The 15,890-nt window shown below is 39.8% G+C and overlaps 1 protein-coding gene across 1 annotated transcript; it reads left to right on the forward strand.

The window, feature by feature from the left end:
* The first annotated feature begins 277 nt into the window (after positions 1–277).
* Positions 278–1,150, forward strand: bhlha9 (basic helix-loop-helix family, member a9). Its single transcript, XM_034098507.1, has one exon. It carries the CDS (start codon positions 278–280, stop codon positions 1,148–1,150), a length of 873 nt encoding a protein of 290 aa, XP_033954398.1.
* Positions 1,151–15,890: the final 14,740 nt, after the last annotated feature.

Genomic DNA, 15,890 nt, shown 5'->3' on the forward strand with positions numbered 1-15,890 from the left:
AACCTGGAGAGGGAGAGAGAGTGCACCATTCCTCACAGGTGACTGTACCATGTGACTTCAAGAGCATTCAAAACGCAGGCCAACCTGTCTTGTCAAGGTACAAGTAATCACAAGGCACCGGAGGAGTCAGAGGAGGAGGATACCTGGGCTGTCGGCGCAGAAGCAAATACCGGCAGCCCCACAAAACAAGTCAGGGAGCACCAAGGGAGAGCGTCAAGTCGTCTGCAAACGCCTCGCTACGATACAAGCAGGAAGATCTGCCCTGGTTGTTGACACAATGAGCTGCAGCAGTGTTGAAGGATCGGAGTTCTCTGAAGAAGAGCTGGAGCTTGGCGTGCTGGGTGAGGGGGAGGACGAAGGGAGTCCCAAGGAATCTTTCGAAGACAGCGAGAGCTCTGCCAGCCCTAGTGACCTGGAGGAAGGTCAGACCAAGAAGCGTAATCGACCGGTTCGCTCAAAAGCTCGAAGGATGGCCGCCAACGTCCGTGAGCGGAAACGCATCATGGACTACAACCAGGCGTTCAATGCCCTGCGCGTCACTCTGAACCACGACCTCAGCGGCAAGCGGCTGTCAAAGATCGCCACCCTGCAGAGGGCCATCAACCGCATCTCCGCTCTCTCAGTGTTCCTGAGCTCCAACCCCCCCAGCAAGCCCTGCGCCCACCGGGAGTGCAACAGGTCGTCTGCAGGACCCGCTGCCATGCATGGAGCATCTCGGCATGAGCAGACCCGGGCCCCGGCTCCTCGCCTGGAGCCTCAGAGTTACGTCCCCTGGCACTCGACCATCCCTCACCAGATGCCCCCTCAACAAGGGCCTCCCCTGCACCGGCTGCCCGCGGAGCCTCATGTGTACATGGACAACACCGCGTCATCATGTCCCCCGTCACCACACTACCCTTGTTACCCCCCTGAGGGACAGCTTTATGCCTCATATGGACACTGCGGCAGCCCCCACGACCATCCGCCCAGCCCTATGCGATACCCACAGGTGGGCGAGGGTTTGGGGTACCAGCCGGGCATGTGGGCCTCCTGCACTCAGAAATACATGGACACTTTTGTGGAGCCCTCTCCAGCTCTGGGGCTTCCCTGGCAGGTGAGCTACATGCAGGAGCCGGAGCACATCCTCCCTCTGGGTTCTGAAATCCTATGACGGGCTTTATACAGAACCATGAGTCCTGAACACTGCTGATGACACAGCGGACTGACCAATGACCTCAGGGAGAAACGTTTTCTGTTGCTTCTCTTGCATCAGCTCAGTATTACAATGACAATATTATTTGAGAGCAGAGTGGTCATAATGTGAGTAACAGATGTATGAAAAGTGCAATGGCAATCGAGACTGCAGAATGTTGTATGCATTGTTTTGATCTAGCATTTCAAAATGTAAAAGAATGTGTCACTGTAGATAATTCTCCTACGGAATTATGTTAGAGATGTTTGATTGTTAATTGTTGTTTAGTCTTCTGCAGAGGCTGAAGAACTTATACTCTGTATACGTTTAAAATGAATGGATGTTCGTAAAGTTGTAAAGAGTTTGTATATACTTTTCTAAGCTCCAAAATTAAATGTTTTAATTATATGACTCCTGTTCTGTCTCTTTTTATAGCAACACTGTTTGCTAGTAATTGATTTACAACAACACTTATACAACATTTTCCTTACAAATATGTGTGTGTGTGTGTGTGTGTGTGTGTGTGTGTGTGTGTGTGTGTGTGTGTGTGTGTGTGTGTGTGTGTGTGTGTGTGTGTGTGTGTGTGTGTGTGTGTGTGTGTGTGTGTGTGTGTGTGTGTGTTGATTATAGCCTAAGGTCAGTAGCCTCTCTCAGAGTCTGAGATGACAGAGGTCCTTCACTCTGTTGAAAAATGTCCTTACAAGTCCATTCTTGCCATTTTACCGGGAGAAGAATAAAGGTGCTATTTACACACAGCGAAATAAAAACATGGGCCGACAGGCAAAAACATAACACTGACTACGTAATATATTAGCTTAAAAAAAAATCGAATAACTGATGCAGGGGTATGGAAAGTGCATGCACTGCCTCTTGTATAGGCCTAATTGGGTTAAAACCTTTGCTTTCTAACAACAGCAACACCATCCCCAATAATAGGTCAGTGTTTTGTTGGCAGATCAGTAAGAGTCAAACCACGGCTCCCGCCCTCCTGTTCCAGCTCATGTTAGTCAACAACAGCTGCCCTCCCCCTGCTGAGCACTATGTCATGGAAACAGCTTTAATATTAGACTGTGGGTCTGAGCCCACCGACAGATTTATGTGGGCTCAGGAAGGAAGAGTGTGCCCCGTCATCAGCGCGGTGAAATCCCCAGTCGGGATCCACAGGCCCGCAGGTGGAACTGGGTGTGAGAGTGTTTTGAACCTCCTGGAGGTCTCCCAGCAGGGCCCCCGAGACGCCGTCAGCCTGGGGAGGAGTACTGCAGGCTCAGGGAGGAATAAATGGTGTGGTACGACAACAATTAGCAGGCAGGAAGGAAAGGGAATCCGGACAAAGAGATGAATGGAGAGGAGGAGTGAAATAATAGGAAGGGGAGGGGATGGGACTTCGTTCTTCACAGACGTGAATCACGAGAGAACCTTGACTCACCTGTGAGAGACGAGTGAGGCTGACAGCTCAGTGACGGCATGTCTCTGCCCCCCCACCCCTTTCTGGCACACACATCTCTCACTGCAGTGCCAGTTATCGTGTCTGGGTCCTCATGACACGCCAGAGTGAAAGTGGTCTGATAGTACCGCAATCCTCCTGAGAACACGTGTCTAGTCGCTGGTTTAATAAACAGAAATAGATTCCCACTCCGCAACAGGCGAAGAACAGACTGGACCTTTGTTTCCTTAGAAAAAGAAAAGAAACAGGATTTTCAATGGGGACTTGCTAAGATAAAATAGACGTACATTTTTTTTAATTAAATCTGATAATGTAGAAAAACTTTTAAATAAAGTCAAAGTACACAACTAGGCAAACCAACTCTTAATTTAGCTCTGTAGAACAAACATTACATCACAAATGTTATCAATAATAACCAAGTATTCTTTTGCATTAACAATTCAAACCAAAGTTAAGGAAACAGATTACAAAAAACTATATAAATCATTGATACTAATACATAGGTACATTATATTATGATCTGTACATGTACGTATGACATTTTATGTGTGTGTGTTTTCTTTACCTTGTTTTATTATTTAGGCCCCTGTAGCCTACATGACTTTGACTAAAATATAATTTTTTGATTTATACGTTTTAAAACGTATTTATCATAAAGATTGTGATTGAGGTCCAATTTGTTGAATAAAATACATGTGATCATTAAAATAAGAGGTTTTATCACCACCTACATTTGTAGTGAATGTCGCCTAAGATATGTTTAATGTCAAAGTTTGATGGTGAAACAAAGAACAAACAATTAGTTGAACAAACAATTCCTCAATTCATAGAAAATACCAAACACTTCTTGGTTTAGAAATCTTAAAATATAAAGATTGTATGCCTATTTTCTTACATCATGGCTTTTGGACCGTTTACTTGACATCTTTACTTGGCAAAGCGCAAGATTCTTTAAAATGTTCTGATATTTTATAGACAAAATGGAAATAACTGACAAATAAATCAGTAATGAAAATAATAATTAGTTGGAGCCATACAGTAAAATGTATCAAGACAGTGCATGTGTTGGTTGTTTACCAAAATCAGTTTGTGAGTCATGACATTATCCAACACCTTAACGTGTCAACTTTCCTGCTGCACGGTGACTCACCCGAGGGTTTACCTCACTTCTCCGCCATGTGAATCTGTCAGTGATGCATCTTTTATTCAGACTGGTTGGCCTCCTCCACAGACTCCGCGGCCAAGATGATGGAAAAGAAAACAAGCAAACATGAGAGCAATGATTCCAAGACACAGGGGTGTGTTTGCGTGATCTATGGGGATGAGTCACGGCGTAGATGTTGATGCTGTACATACACCCCCTTTACACACACACACACACACACACACACACACACACACACACACACACACACACACACACACACACACACACACACACACACACACACACACACACACACACACACACACACACACACACACACACACACACACACACACACACACACACACACACACACACACACACACAGCGTAGGTGTCAGAGGGCATGATGGTACAGACTCTGTTTCTGCCCATGACATTTATAGCAGCATGTTAAACCTGGATGATGATTTCCTGTTGGAGACATGACAGGAGCTGCTCAGAACATCCTCTCGTTGAGCTCATTACCTGAAAGAAGTCTAGCAAGGAGTCATGGCATCGGAGTGATTTAGGAAACGTCTCAGAGCAACTCTGATCAGGAAGGTTCAGACACGTTTACTTCATTGTAGCGATGAGGTTGACACGGTGCTACAGTATGTATTGGATATTGAGATGGAATAAGTACTCAGAATGTTTACCGAAGTACCAGTTGCAATACTCAAATGTAAAAATACCCTGTTACAAGACAAAAATCTGCACGGAAAAGTACAAAAATATTGGCATCAAAAGACAAATAATGTACCAAAAGTAAAAGTACTCGATGTGCGTAATAGACCATTTCAAAATCATATACGTATATACATTACTGTATTAGGATAATGTATGCATTATAGTGTTGATCACAGCTAATAATTGTGAAGCTAGTTTTATTTACTTGATAAAATGCTGTCAGATATCTCAACCTCTAGTAATATATCATAAGGTATCCATTAGTTTTTTCATTTATTTATTTTTTGTTCTATTTTCTATTCTTCTGAAGTCAATCTGTCAGATTAATGTAGAAATGTAAAGAGTACAATATTGGCTTCCAAAATGAAGGGGAGTAGAAAAGTACTATACAATGAAAATGCTAAAGTAAAGTACAAGGACCTCAAAATTATACTTGCACACTACTCACGTAAAAGTACTTCATTACATTCCACCATTGTTATAACATATTCATTTATAAAAGGTAGTAGTGCCTGATCAATAACTCAAAACAAAAAGCCCTCTGTGATTATGGACATAAAATGTACATGGCCTAGATTTGGATTTTTTAAATATTTGGTGTTACTAGCCGTAAAATGTTTTAAAACAAAGCCGTATTTGCGCAGTAGCCTTTATACAGGTTCATGGTCGTCATAAATGTTTTTATATGTTTACATGACTTCATCTTGCAGATCATTTTAGATCCTAATCTACTGTATGTGATGTGATCTCGGGAAATGTATTCATTTCTGTCATTCCTGGCCTGTCTATATTAGTGGTATGATTGGCTTGTAAATGTATAAACCTGGAAAACAAATGTTTTAATTTACCAAATATATTGGAGTATAATCACTTTATCACTTGAGTCACTTTTTTCTTTAGAGGCTAAGTTAGGATGCCTCTGAAAGTGACCCTTGAGATCATTGATCGTTTATTAAAGGAATGTTGCATTTACAATTTGCTTTTAGACATTCTGAACCTTCTGAAGCAAGTCCTAATAAATACATTTGTAAAAATGAAAACTGATTTGGAACATTCTCTCTGTCAGGCCAACCTTCAAATAGAGAGAGTTCACGGACTGTAGTATCTCAGTGTATTTTGTATTGGATGTTTATTCAATCGTTTGTCAGATTTGTACAAAGCACAAATCCTTGACATTTTGAAGTGTTGTGTCCACCCGGGTCCCTTTCCATTTGACACTTGAGACAAGGTGCAGCCTGTTGTATTGATTTGTTGGATTCACAGAGCAGCTTCACTACTGAACACTAGATGGAGGCAGGACTGTGGAGCTGCTGGGTGTTATCACTTATCAGTGAAGAACCAGGGGGCGGGGCTTCACTGACAACCACTCACTGGTGGAGAGAATGTATGGATTCAGCCAAAGAGACAAAAACACATTCCTTCATAAAGACATGACATTTGTACGGAAGAGGATTCGGGCCACATGATTTATTTTTTTGGGAGGATTTCTGACTTTATGGAAAAAGTCAAAAAGTCAGACTTTATGGAAAAAGTCAGAATTTTTTTTTTTTAAATCCTCCCAAATGTGTATGTGACCCGAATCCTCTTCCATAATTTTCAGTGAGTTCATTATCATTATTAATACACTGCAACTGTATGTATGCACACAGCAGCAGTATTATGTAAGGATATTTAACAGTAAATACAAAATAAAATATTTTCACTATACCACTTCCTGTCACAAACTGAAAGTTGAAAGATGTCAGATGGGGTAAAACAAAAATGTAGGTTACAATAAAAATGGAATGTATAGTGTTGAACCACTGACATTATATTACCAGCGTACTACAAATACATGTGCATAATTCATTGTTTGACATTAGTATACCTGACGTTAATTATTACAAACACACGGTAAATCCCCCATCAGCCCTTTGAAAGGCTTTATAAAGCAGCAGAATCATTTCCAGTACACAGTGTAATGTGTTAGATTCAACAGTGTTCAAGTGCAGTACTCAAAGGGACTAAACAAATCACCAGGAGTAAGGGAGAAATTATTTGGGAATCAAACAAAAATCTATCTCTATTTCTTTTTAATAACTTAACAACACAAGGGGAAGGCACACACAATAATAAACAGAGGATAAATAAACTATTTAGATAAATTATTTAGCTTTTATTTTTCTAGACTAATTAGGGTATACTTATTATTGTTTTTGTATTTAAAAATTGCATTGTGGGTAAAGCTTTTGGCCAAATGAAAGTGCTATGAAATGTATTGATTGAATATGTTCTGTTATACATATCATTACTTTTATAAATGTTCTAATCTGTGTTCTGTAAACTGCAAAACAAACAAACATGCAGAGTGGTGATGTTATGGATTGATGACATTTTATCATATTACAATCTCATAAATAATAAAGTTATTGCCACCATTTTTAGAAGGCTTTGGAGCCAGCGAAGGCAAATGGCCAGAAAACCCTGCAGATATAGTCATGATCCAGTAAGAGTAAAAACTAAATTTAAAAGAATGTAGTTATTTCTGTAAAAAAATATATACAGAAATATATATCAGTCATATTTATTTACACCAAACACAACTATATACAGTAGGAGGAATAAAAAGAGAAAAAACGTATGCACATTATCCTCCTTAAATACAACAATGACATTAAATATTCTCTCCCAGATTTCTGCACAACTTATATAAATTGTGCAGCAATGCGATGCATACAGTAAAACTGACTAACTGCACGGCTTCGCCCGGTGTAAATAATGTATCAACATGTTTACAAGTGATATAGAGCAGTGGTTCCCAACCTTTTTTTTACCAAGGCACCCCTGAAAATATTTCTCGACCCCAAGGCACCCCAACCTTTTGTAGAGTTAAACTAAAAACAATAAATACACCATCAATTGGTTTTCAAATGTGTATTTAATTGAATAGAACATTTTATAGAACAAATAATGTATTCACACATAATAACAAGAACCAGACTACAAATGTCAACACCATTTCTATGATGAATTCAATATTATAAACAGGCCTACTACTGTACGTTGTACATCTGTACTCTCTTAACACAATTCATTCCACCCATCATTCCTTTCTCTTCGTGGTTGAACTTATGAGGTCAAATGGTCTTTTATGAATAGTGGCAGAAGAAATAGAATTTAAGTATCAACAAAAGCTTCCAAACTTTCCTTCTGTTCAAACTAAATATAAATTCCCTCTTAAGGATTGTAATTCTAAATTAACCTTTTTTCTCACAACAATGTTGGTTTGTTGTGCCCCAATGTAAATCCTAATGTGAGAGTGAAAAGGACGGTCAATATAATGTACATTTCACAAACATTTTGTGTTTCGATTGAATCCTTTCTGATTTATGTCAATCCGATAATTCAGGATTCAAACCAACATTTGATGATAGGTACAGACGTAGGGGAACAATTATTTTTATAGTATTAATCATGACACTTTTATTTTCTTAGGTTACACTGGAACAACCTCTTCAAGTGACGAGGACAGTGTGGTTGTTGTAAAGTTGCCACCTGGAGACAGTCTTGCTGACACCGTGGTCAGTTTGGATCTATCGTGGCATTTATTCTTAATTATGTTATTTCAGTCAGTCATTTGTGTGTTGTATGCAGGTGTGGGACTTTCCAAATGAACAGAGCACTCCCAGAATGGACAACAGTTTGCAGGGTAAAATAAAACATTGTCAACATATTATTTTGTGCCACAAGAAGCAGAATGTTTTAACAGTACAGTAGTTTGAATATATTTGTTGTTTACCTTTATCAGATCTCTCAGGCACCCATAACCAGCGTCTGATCGGGTAAGACTAATTAAAAATGTAATTATACCATGTAGGTTTGAATTTGTGAACATGAAATCAATAAATACCGTTGTGTGCTAATGACACTGGCATTACAGTAGATCAACTGCATCATTATTATTTCCTGGTTAAAAATAGGATGGAGCACCAACCCCATTCCAGGAAGAGGTCCCGGGTCAGAACACCTTCTAGAGGTAAACGATGTTGACAGTTGCATCGTGACACAGTTGTTTGGTGTGTATTTTCATTTGTTTGTTTGTATAGCCTCCAATCCCAGTGGGTAACATCGCCGGGAAGCAGAACAATTATACTTTTATACATTTCCAAAGGACACCGACAACAACTTACGTCTTAGTGAAGAGTCAGACGATACAAAAAACACCCACACATATTTTTCAAAGATCAGCTATTGTTTGTTGCATCCATTTCAAATGTTTACAAGGATTGTGCAGGAGTATGACAAAGTGCTGTTGTCAGTTTAGAACCTAATGTATTAAAAAAAAGAACAGGAAGAGGATCGACATCCTTTTGTAAATATCACTGCAGCAACTACACAAATGTGTATGCTCCGACAACACACTCTCACTCCCTAAGCGTCCAGGAGCAACGTTTGGTCATTGTCCGTGGCGTCCAGTTGTGACGCTCCTAGGCTCCTTCAGCTTCATAAAGGGACGCAAATAGCTTTCAACTGATTGCAATGTATTCCCATCTGCGGCGGGATTTGACGCTCATGGAAGCACGGCATTATGTGTCGGCTGCCCTTAAAGGCAATGTGAGCGTCCATTCCTATTGGATAACGGAGAATTGTACACCCGAAAGTAAGTATTCCTCTTACTGTCGATTGATTTTACAGTGATATCTGCACTACTCATCGACTAAAAAACACCAGACTTATCCTTGTTAATTACACAACATTGATTGGTTTAAATTTTGTGCAATGCTTTTGTATTTTTCCCCTTCGATTCGGAGAAACAAATGTTTTTTCGGAGTAAAGGATGGCAGAAGACACTACACTACCCAGAATCCCCAGCTATCGTTTGGACTACACCATGTGCTCAGTTTGACAAACCCCGTGATAGTCCTCAAGCTCTGTGATTGGAGAGTGTGCTCCGAGGGATACGCTGATTCTCGAACAGCACTTGAAATGGGATGGAACCACCGCAGACTGTCCAAAACTGGATTTGAACGGGTCCACCGCGTCCCCCCTCCCCCACCCCGTCCCCAGAACTACACATGCTGGCTATTCTGTTTCAGAATACCTGACTGCGCCCGACGTTGTTGCAGAACTGTTGCAAAAATTCAAAATACCTCTTGCAGCAGGTTTAATATTAACCGATCCAATGTGTGGGATGGAGCAATCCGCGGCTTCAAACGGGCCTCATTCGACCCCTCTCATCAGATGCAGGTTAAGTTTACTGACGATGAGGGACAAACTGAGGATGGAGTGGACACGTGGTGGTCCCAAGCGGAAGTTCCTGACCCTCCTAATGGAATGCCTGAGAATGAGAAGAATATTTGATGGTCCACAGGACAGGAAACTCCTCACGTTCGACAATGCAGGTAATGATGTTCGCAAATCTGTTTTTTAATACTGTACTGTAAATATAGGAGCTGCTTATGGATTTTGCAGCTGGATTTACGTGACAATTAAATGATCTTATACTGTATATCTTTATGATAACCTGGCAACTGTTGGTTAATGTGATAATAATTTGACAAAAAATATCAACAGCTGCAAAAGATGACGAATACTTTCATGCTGGGAGGATGATTGCAACTTCTAGTTCATGGTGGTCCAGGCCCCCGCTTCCTGTCAGAGACGCTCTACCAGCACCTCACTGGAATGAAAAACACCAACATTGAAGCCATCATTGAAGACATTACTGATGACACTATGAGAGCTTCCCTGCTTGAGGTAGGCTGGCATATTAGGGCAAACATTTGTTGTTTTACTATCACAGCCCAACATACAAAATGAAGTTGTCTCCCTTATAACCTGTGAAGAATTTGGTTTTTATATTGTCCGGCCTTCGATAGTTTGTTATTGGGCTTTTATAGCCTCTTTTGGAACCATAACGAACAACCTTAGCTAGCTGTTATGGCAAACCATTAGAAATGATGCAGTATTTATTTATCATACCTAACTGTCATTACAAATATCATTAATGAAAACAAATGTACACTAGTAAGAACAAGTTTGTCATCTTAGAACAATATTAAAAATGTATTCCTCCTTTCATGACATGGATATAGTTATATACTGTACGCTTTAATATCTTGCCACTTTGATTAATGCAACTCCTTACACTAGGTATCATTCATAATTATTGCTCCCCTCTGCAGCTGGTCAAAAATGATTGGGGTAATTAAGTGTAAAACACAATGTTTAATAATAAGAAGAAGAAGAAGAAGAAGAAGAAGAAGAAGAAGAAGAAGAAGAAGAAGAAGAAGAAGAAGAAGAAGAAGGATATATTTACCTTACAAGAAACCAAAGGACACTTACATTTATGATACTATTTAATGAGAGTAGTAAATCAGTCAGATTTAAACCGAACACCATAGGAGGGGAAGAAGATGTTACAATTATTGAGAATATATATTTTTAATTTGATAAATTACCTGTCTTCCTTCATATGCGAGTTTGACAGCATATTGATTTATGTTTATGGATTATGATTGTTTTCTACCCTAGATATCCAGCGCAGCTACATTGGAGGAACTACATGCATCAATCGACAGAAATCCAGCTTGTTGCAGACTGCAGATGGCGTGGATGGCAAAAACGCAATCATAAAGGATTTCATGCAGTGGTACATCATTTACCGCAACCATTTTGCCATACAAAGGTAATGTTTCTGCACCATTTAACCTAAGTTCAATATATTTTAATAGTTGTCAAGTCAAACACATCACCATTTAGATGTTAAAGCAAGGTTATAATTTATATTAGCACCATTCATACACAAAGCAATTGCAAGTGCTTTACACTTTCAGAAAATACAAAAATTGCATTTAAAACATCATTACAATTATTAAAAGCAGTTTAACGTGCATTGAAGCTCGGAACAAACATTTAAAGATAAGAAAAGCCTAAATCAGAGCGTTCTATGACCAATTGTGATACCAAGGCGATTGAGGGTTTACAAGGGTAGAGTTGCATCTATCGATTCACTGGACAATCCTGCATTTGGAGATAATTTTATTATCAGTTTAGTTACTTTCACAGAAGTTATTCTGACTTTATTTAATATATGTTATTGGTCGTGGTCAAAAAGTAAAATATGAAACAGAAATATGTAAATATTATTGATTGATTTACTTTACTGCATGTAAAACCCAGAGGTCATTAAGAAATGAAGTAGATCTAAAATTGGTTCTAATACTTTTTTCAGATATTGTTACTGACCTGGCGATAGGTGATAGTAGATTGATGGGTCTTTGTGTCTAATGTTTCCTAGATTCAAAGACGGACTTGAAGCCTTGGATGTGATTCATGCTTTGGAGCAGCATGGAAGTGTTTTCAGAGCTTTTATGTGCTCAAGTGTGGGAGAGCTGACTTCTGCTACATTGGAGGAAGTCTTTGAGGTTCAGCACAGCAGCGAAAAAGGAAGCACAAGACGCCATGAGGAAACCAGGGTGCTGGAATTTTGGAGAGACTATCTCCTTGAAAAAGAAGGTTTATTTGAGTTCCAACATTGTTCACATCTTAAAATAATTAGCTATTAATGGCAGTTCTATCAATCTTGATATTTAAAAAAAAACAAAAAACCGTAATACTACTTTTTCTTCTCAGAAAAACGAACAGGACTCCTCCTCAGTGATATCCTGATGTTCTCAACAGGATTAAACACCCTGCCACCGTCTGGAATCCAGCCGAGACCCCAATTGGTTTTTCACCGGACATCTCGCTTTCCAATCGGCAGAACCTGCTCAAACACAATAGAAATACCAATGTCAAGCACCTACGAACAGTTTGAAAGCAACATGGACTTTGGAATCCAAAATTCGCCTGGTTTTGGACTTTATTGAAAGCTGGGCTTACAATTTACATATTAGCCATGTTCTTCATAGTTATATAGTTCGCAACACAAGACTCCCAGGTCAAGAGTTGCATTAGACCACTCGTTCTTTGAAGGTTTTCAAAGTGTTCCTGGAAGTGGTCGTCTCCACATAGACTGTTGGTCGAGTCCAGAACAAACTGGCCCAAGTCGTCTTGTGGGACTGGGAACCCACAGTCAGTTCCACCGTACTTGGATGTGCAATATGTTCAACAGTTTATATTCACTTGTACAAAATTGTTCTTGAAATGTTGTTTTGTTGAACTTCTTTGAAAATTAAAAAAGTTACTGTCACTTAATAGTAGACATTATTTGAGTAATAACTGACTGACTGAGGTGAACAGTTTACAGTGAAAAATGTACTTTGGGGCAACTGATTTTTTCTTAGAATTTTAGGCAGTTACTAAAAATAAATCTGAACAAAATTGAGAAATATGTTTAATTGATAGAAACAAACCTGTGTGGCAGGTTGTACATGACATCTGGTTTCCCGGATGGACAACGAGACTGGTTTACAGGTCTGATAATATGCGTGTTCCACTTTTCCCTGCATTCGTCAAGGTCCCTCTGTAGCACACCCAAGAAGACAAACCGCACTAGGCATGTGTGCGCATGACTGCCACTGAAGTAATGTTTTTCTCTCAGGTCATTCGTGAGATCCATCCAAAATTGAGACCTGAAGAAACAGATTCAAATGAGAGCTTTTTTTTTTATACATTGATGATTTCCATGTAAAGGGATTCAAAAATAAATATAACAAATAACAGTAAACCTGTGTTATCAAATAGTCATATTTATAAGAACTGTATTAATATAATTAATATAATATAAGGAACAGAGATAAAGGGGTAATCTGTGTTTTAACTGATGATTCCGATCAATTAAATTAAAAGGAAATCAGCAACCACACTAGGCATACCATGTTTTGGCTGTGACTGTGGTGCAGAGTTTAGTTGTAAAACAATTATTGTAGGAGATCGGAACTTATACACCGAAAATATAATTACATTACTTTTTATAGATATACTATGTTCACTGTCAAGGATGTAAAAAAAAAAAAAAAGAAGCACCACACCTCTGTTTTCTGAAGTACGACCACCAGCTTTCAATTCTTTGATTTGCTGTTGAAGAGCCATACGTGTGACTGGCAGCCCCAGCAACATGGTCAGTGTGTCTTGATCTTAAAGCACACTGGATGGCTGCCATTGTGCCGTTGTCAGTGCCGCAGTCTGTACGCAGCCTCATAGGTATGACTCCATGCTCTGTGACACAACGTATGTCATTTTGAGCGATGACCCCAGGGTCATTGTTTGTTGCTCCACACTTCAACCACAATACTTTTCTGGAGTAGCCATCAATACATCCGCTGATGGCCAAACCATAGGGCTGTAGCTTATCATAGCCATCAACATGCCAGACGTGGTTGGGTCCTTCAGAGCTGTATGTTCTTCGTACAAATCTTCTATTACTGCGAAGTTGAACTCCAGAGGGATCAAGCTCTCTCATCAGGTTCATGAGCTCATCCCTTTTTACAGTAAGGGAGTGCTTTTGCCGCAATGTCTGACACATCGAGCGGTAACCGTAATGCTGGCCAGGTCCATTTAGCTCCTCTTGAATGGCAGCACGAACATTAGCCAGAGGGGAGTCGTTTTTTTCCCTTGATAATGAAATACTTTTTAATTTACTCTTTAAAGTACGCAAACTCATTTTTATATTGTGGGTAGTTTCCAGAAAATTCAAAATGTCATCATAGCTGAAGCCATCATGAAAGTATTTCCGTCTTCTGTGGGGCTGTCAGATGCTGATTGTAAAAAAAAAAACACAAGGAGAAAAAGAAGAAAACATCATGTCATGGCTCACTGTCTCAAAATCTGATTCTAAATGTTCTCTATAAAGATAGAACTAATACACAATTATGAATGTATAATATAAGCTGTGTTGTGTATTTAATGCATTGGTCTACAATTTAATGATGGCTTCTACATATTTCGCATAAACAGACAATGAAAAACATGTTTGCCACAGGAGCCACAGAGCACTTGAACTGTCCCCAGATGTTGGCCACAGAAAGGACAAAACATGGCGGCCTGAAAAGACATACATTGATGTAGTAAATCCATTTAATCAAGTCATCAAAAACACATAGTCTAAATAGTGGTTAGCTAAATAAATAGAAAGATACATCATGTTTACCGTTGAATCTGTGTTTTGTCTCTCTCTCTCTCTCTCCTTGAATGTCTTCTCTATATTTGTTCTAATGCACACTACTATCCTGTCATTACTTTGTCCCTCTTCACATGTTGTCACTACTCTCTCTCTCTTTCTCTCTCAATTCAATTCAATAGCTTTATTAGCATGACCATAGTTACAGGCAATTGCTAAAGCTCTGTATAGTTGCAACATCTATACACAAATACATACATATAAACAAACTGCTAAGAATGAAAAATGTCCTTTTTTCCGCGGTACTCACGATGGCACGTGTTATTTGCCTGCACTTGATTTGTCATCTCTTTTAACAATGTTGTTCCCTCACTTTATCTTCTCTTCACCTGAAGCTATCCTCTCAACAGCTGGTGTAGTAGTTAGGCACGCTAACGCTAGCTATATAAATATGACGCTCTATGTATAAAAACAAAACGTACCTTCTTATATCTTTCTCCACTTAAATGAACTTTCTTTCCTCTTGTTCGTTCTCTCTATGTCTGGTCAGACATCAATCTGTTCCACGTAGCGCGCCCCCTAGAGGCCTGGAGCACTTCCGGAATGTTTTTTTTTTGTATGTGTTTTGGGATTTGTACGTGCTTTGGACTTTGCATATCGTTTTGGTATTTGCAGCATTTTTTTGTTGCGTTTGTTTTCGGGGTTTGTGTGTTTTTAATTTCATTATTTGCAGGTGTTTCCTGCTTATGTATGCGTTTTGGGCCGCTGTTCTGCGTTTGCACCTACCGGCCACCGTAGTTTTACCCCCGAGCACCCCTGGGTAAATTACCGTACAGCCGGGCTGCAGTCGAATAGTCCAAAGATCAGCTCCTAAGTTCTAACCCTATCGTCTATTCCTTGACCTCTGAGTGAAATGTCACGGGGTTAAGGGATAGTGGACAGGAGAATTCAAAAGGATTTAGGAGAAGAGACTGCGGTACTTTAAGAGAATCCGAATGCACTTTCACTATCCGACGTGTTTATGATGCGCCAGCGGACGTCATGAATGTGCGTCTGCTGCTGCTGTGGGGGAACTATGGAAACTACAGTTTTCTATACAGCGGACTACAACATGGATGTTTAATAAGAACGAGGGACTACTGTGAACTCATCTCGAGACTCTGCACCGTGCTCTGATGCTGCTGCTTTGCTTTATGAACGTGGAGAACAGAGAAACATATTCTTCACAGCCTGTCCTCCTACAAAAAACGACCATATAGGTCGATTGTTCAGCAGCTAAATACGACCCAGAGACACGTTTTAAAGTGTAGCCCCTCTAGTGGTCGTGTAAGAAACAACATGCTCCTGTCGATTGCAAA

This window comes from Pseudochaenichthys georgianus, chromosome 14 (assembly GCF_902827115.2).
Source record: "Pseudochaenichthys georgianus chromosome 14, fPseGeo1.2, whole genome shotgun sequence".
NCBI classification, from domain to species: Eukaryota; Metazoa; Chordata; class Actinopteri; order Perciformes; family Channichthyidae; genus Pseudochaenichthys; species Pseudochaenichthys georgianus.

Excerpts from the sequence above, each read along its gene's own strand:
- bhlha9 (XM_034098507.1), top strand. The coding sequence starts at position 278 with ATGAGCTGCAGCAGTGTTGAAGGATCGGAGTTCTCTGAAGAAGAGCTG.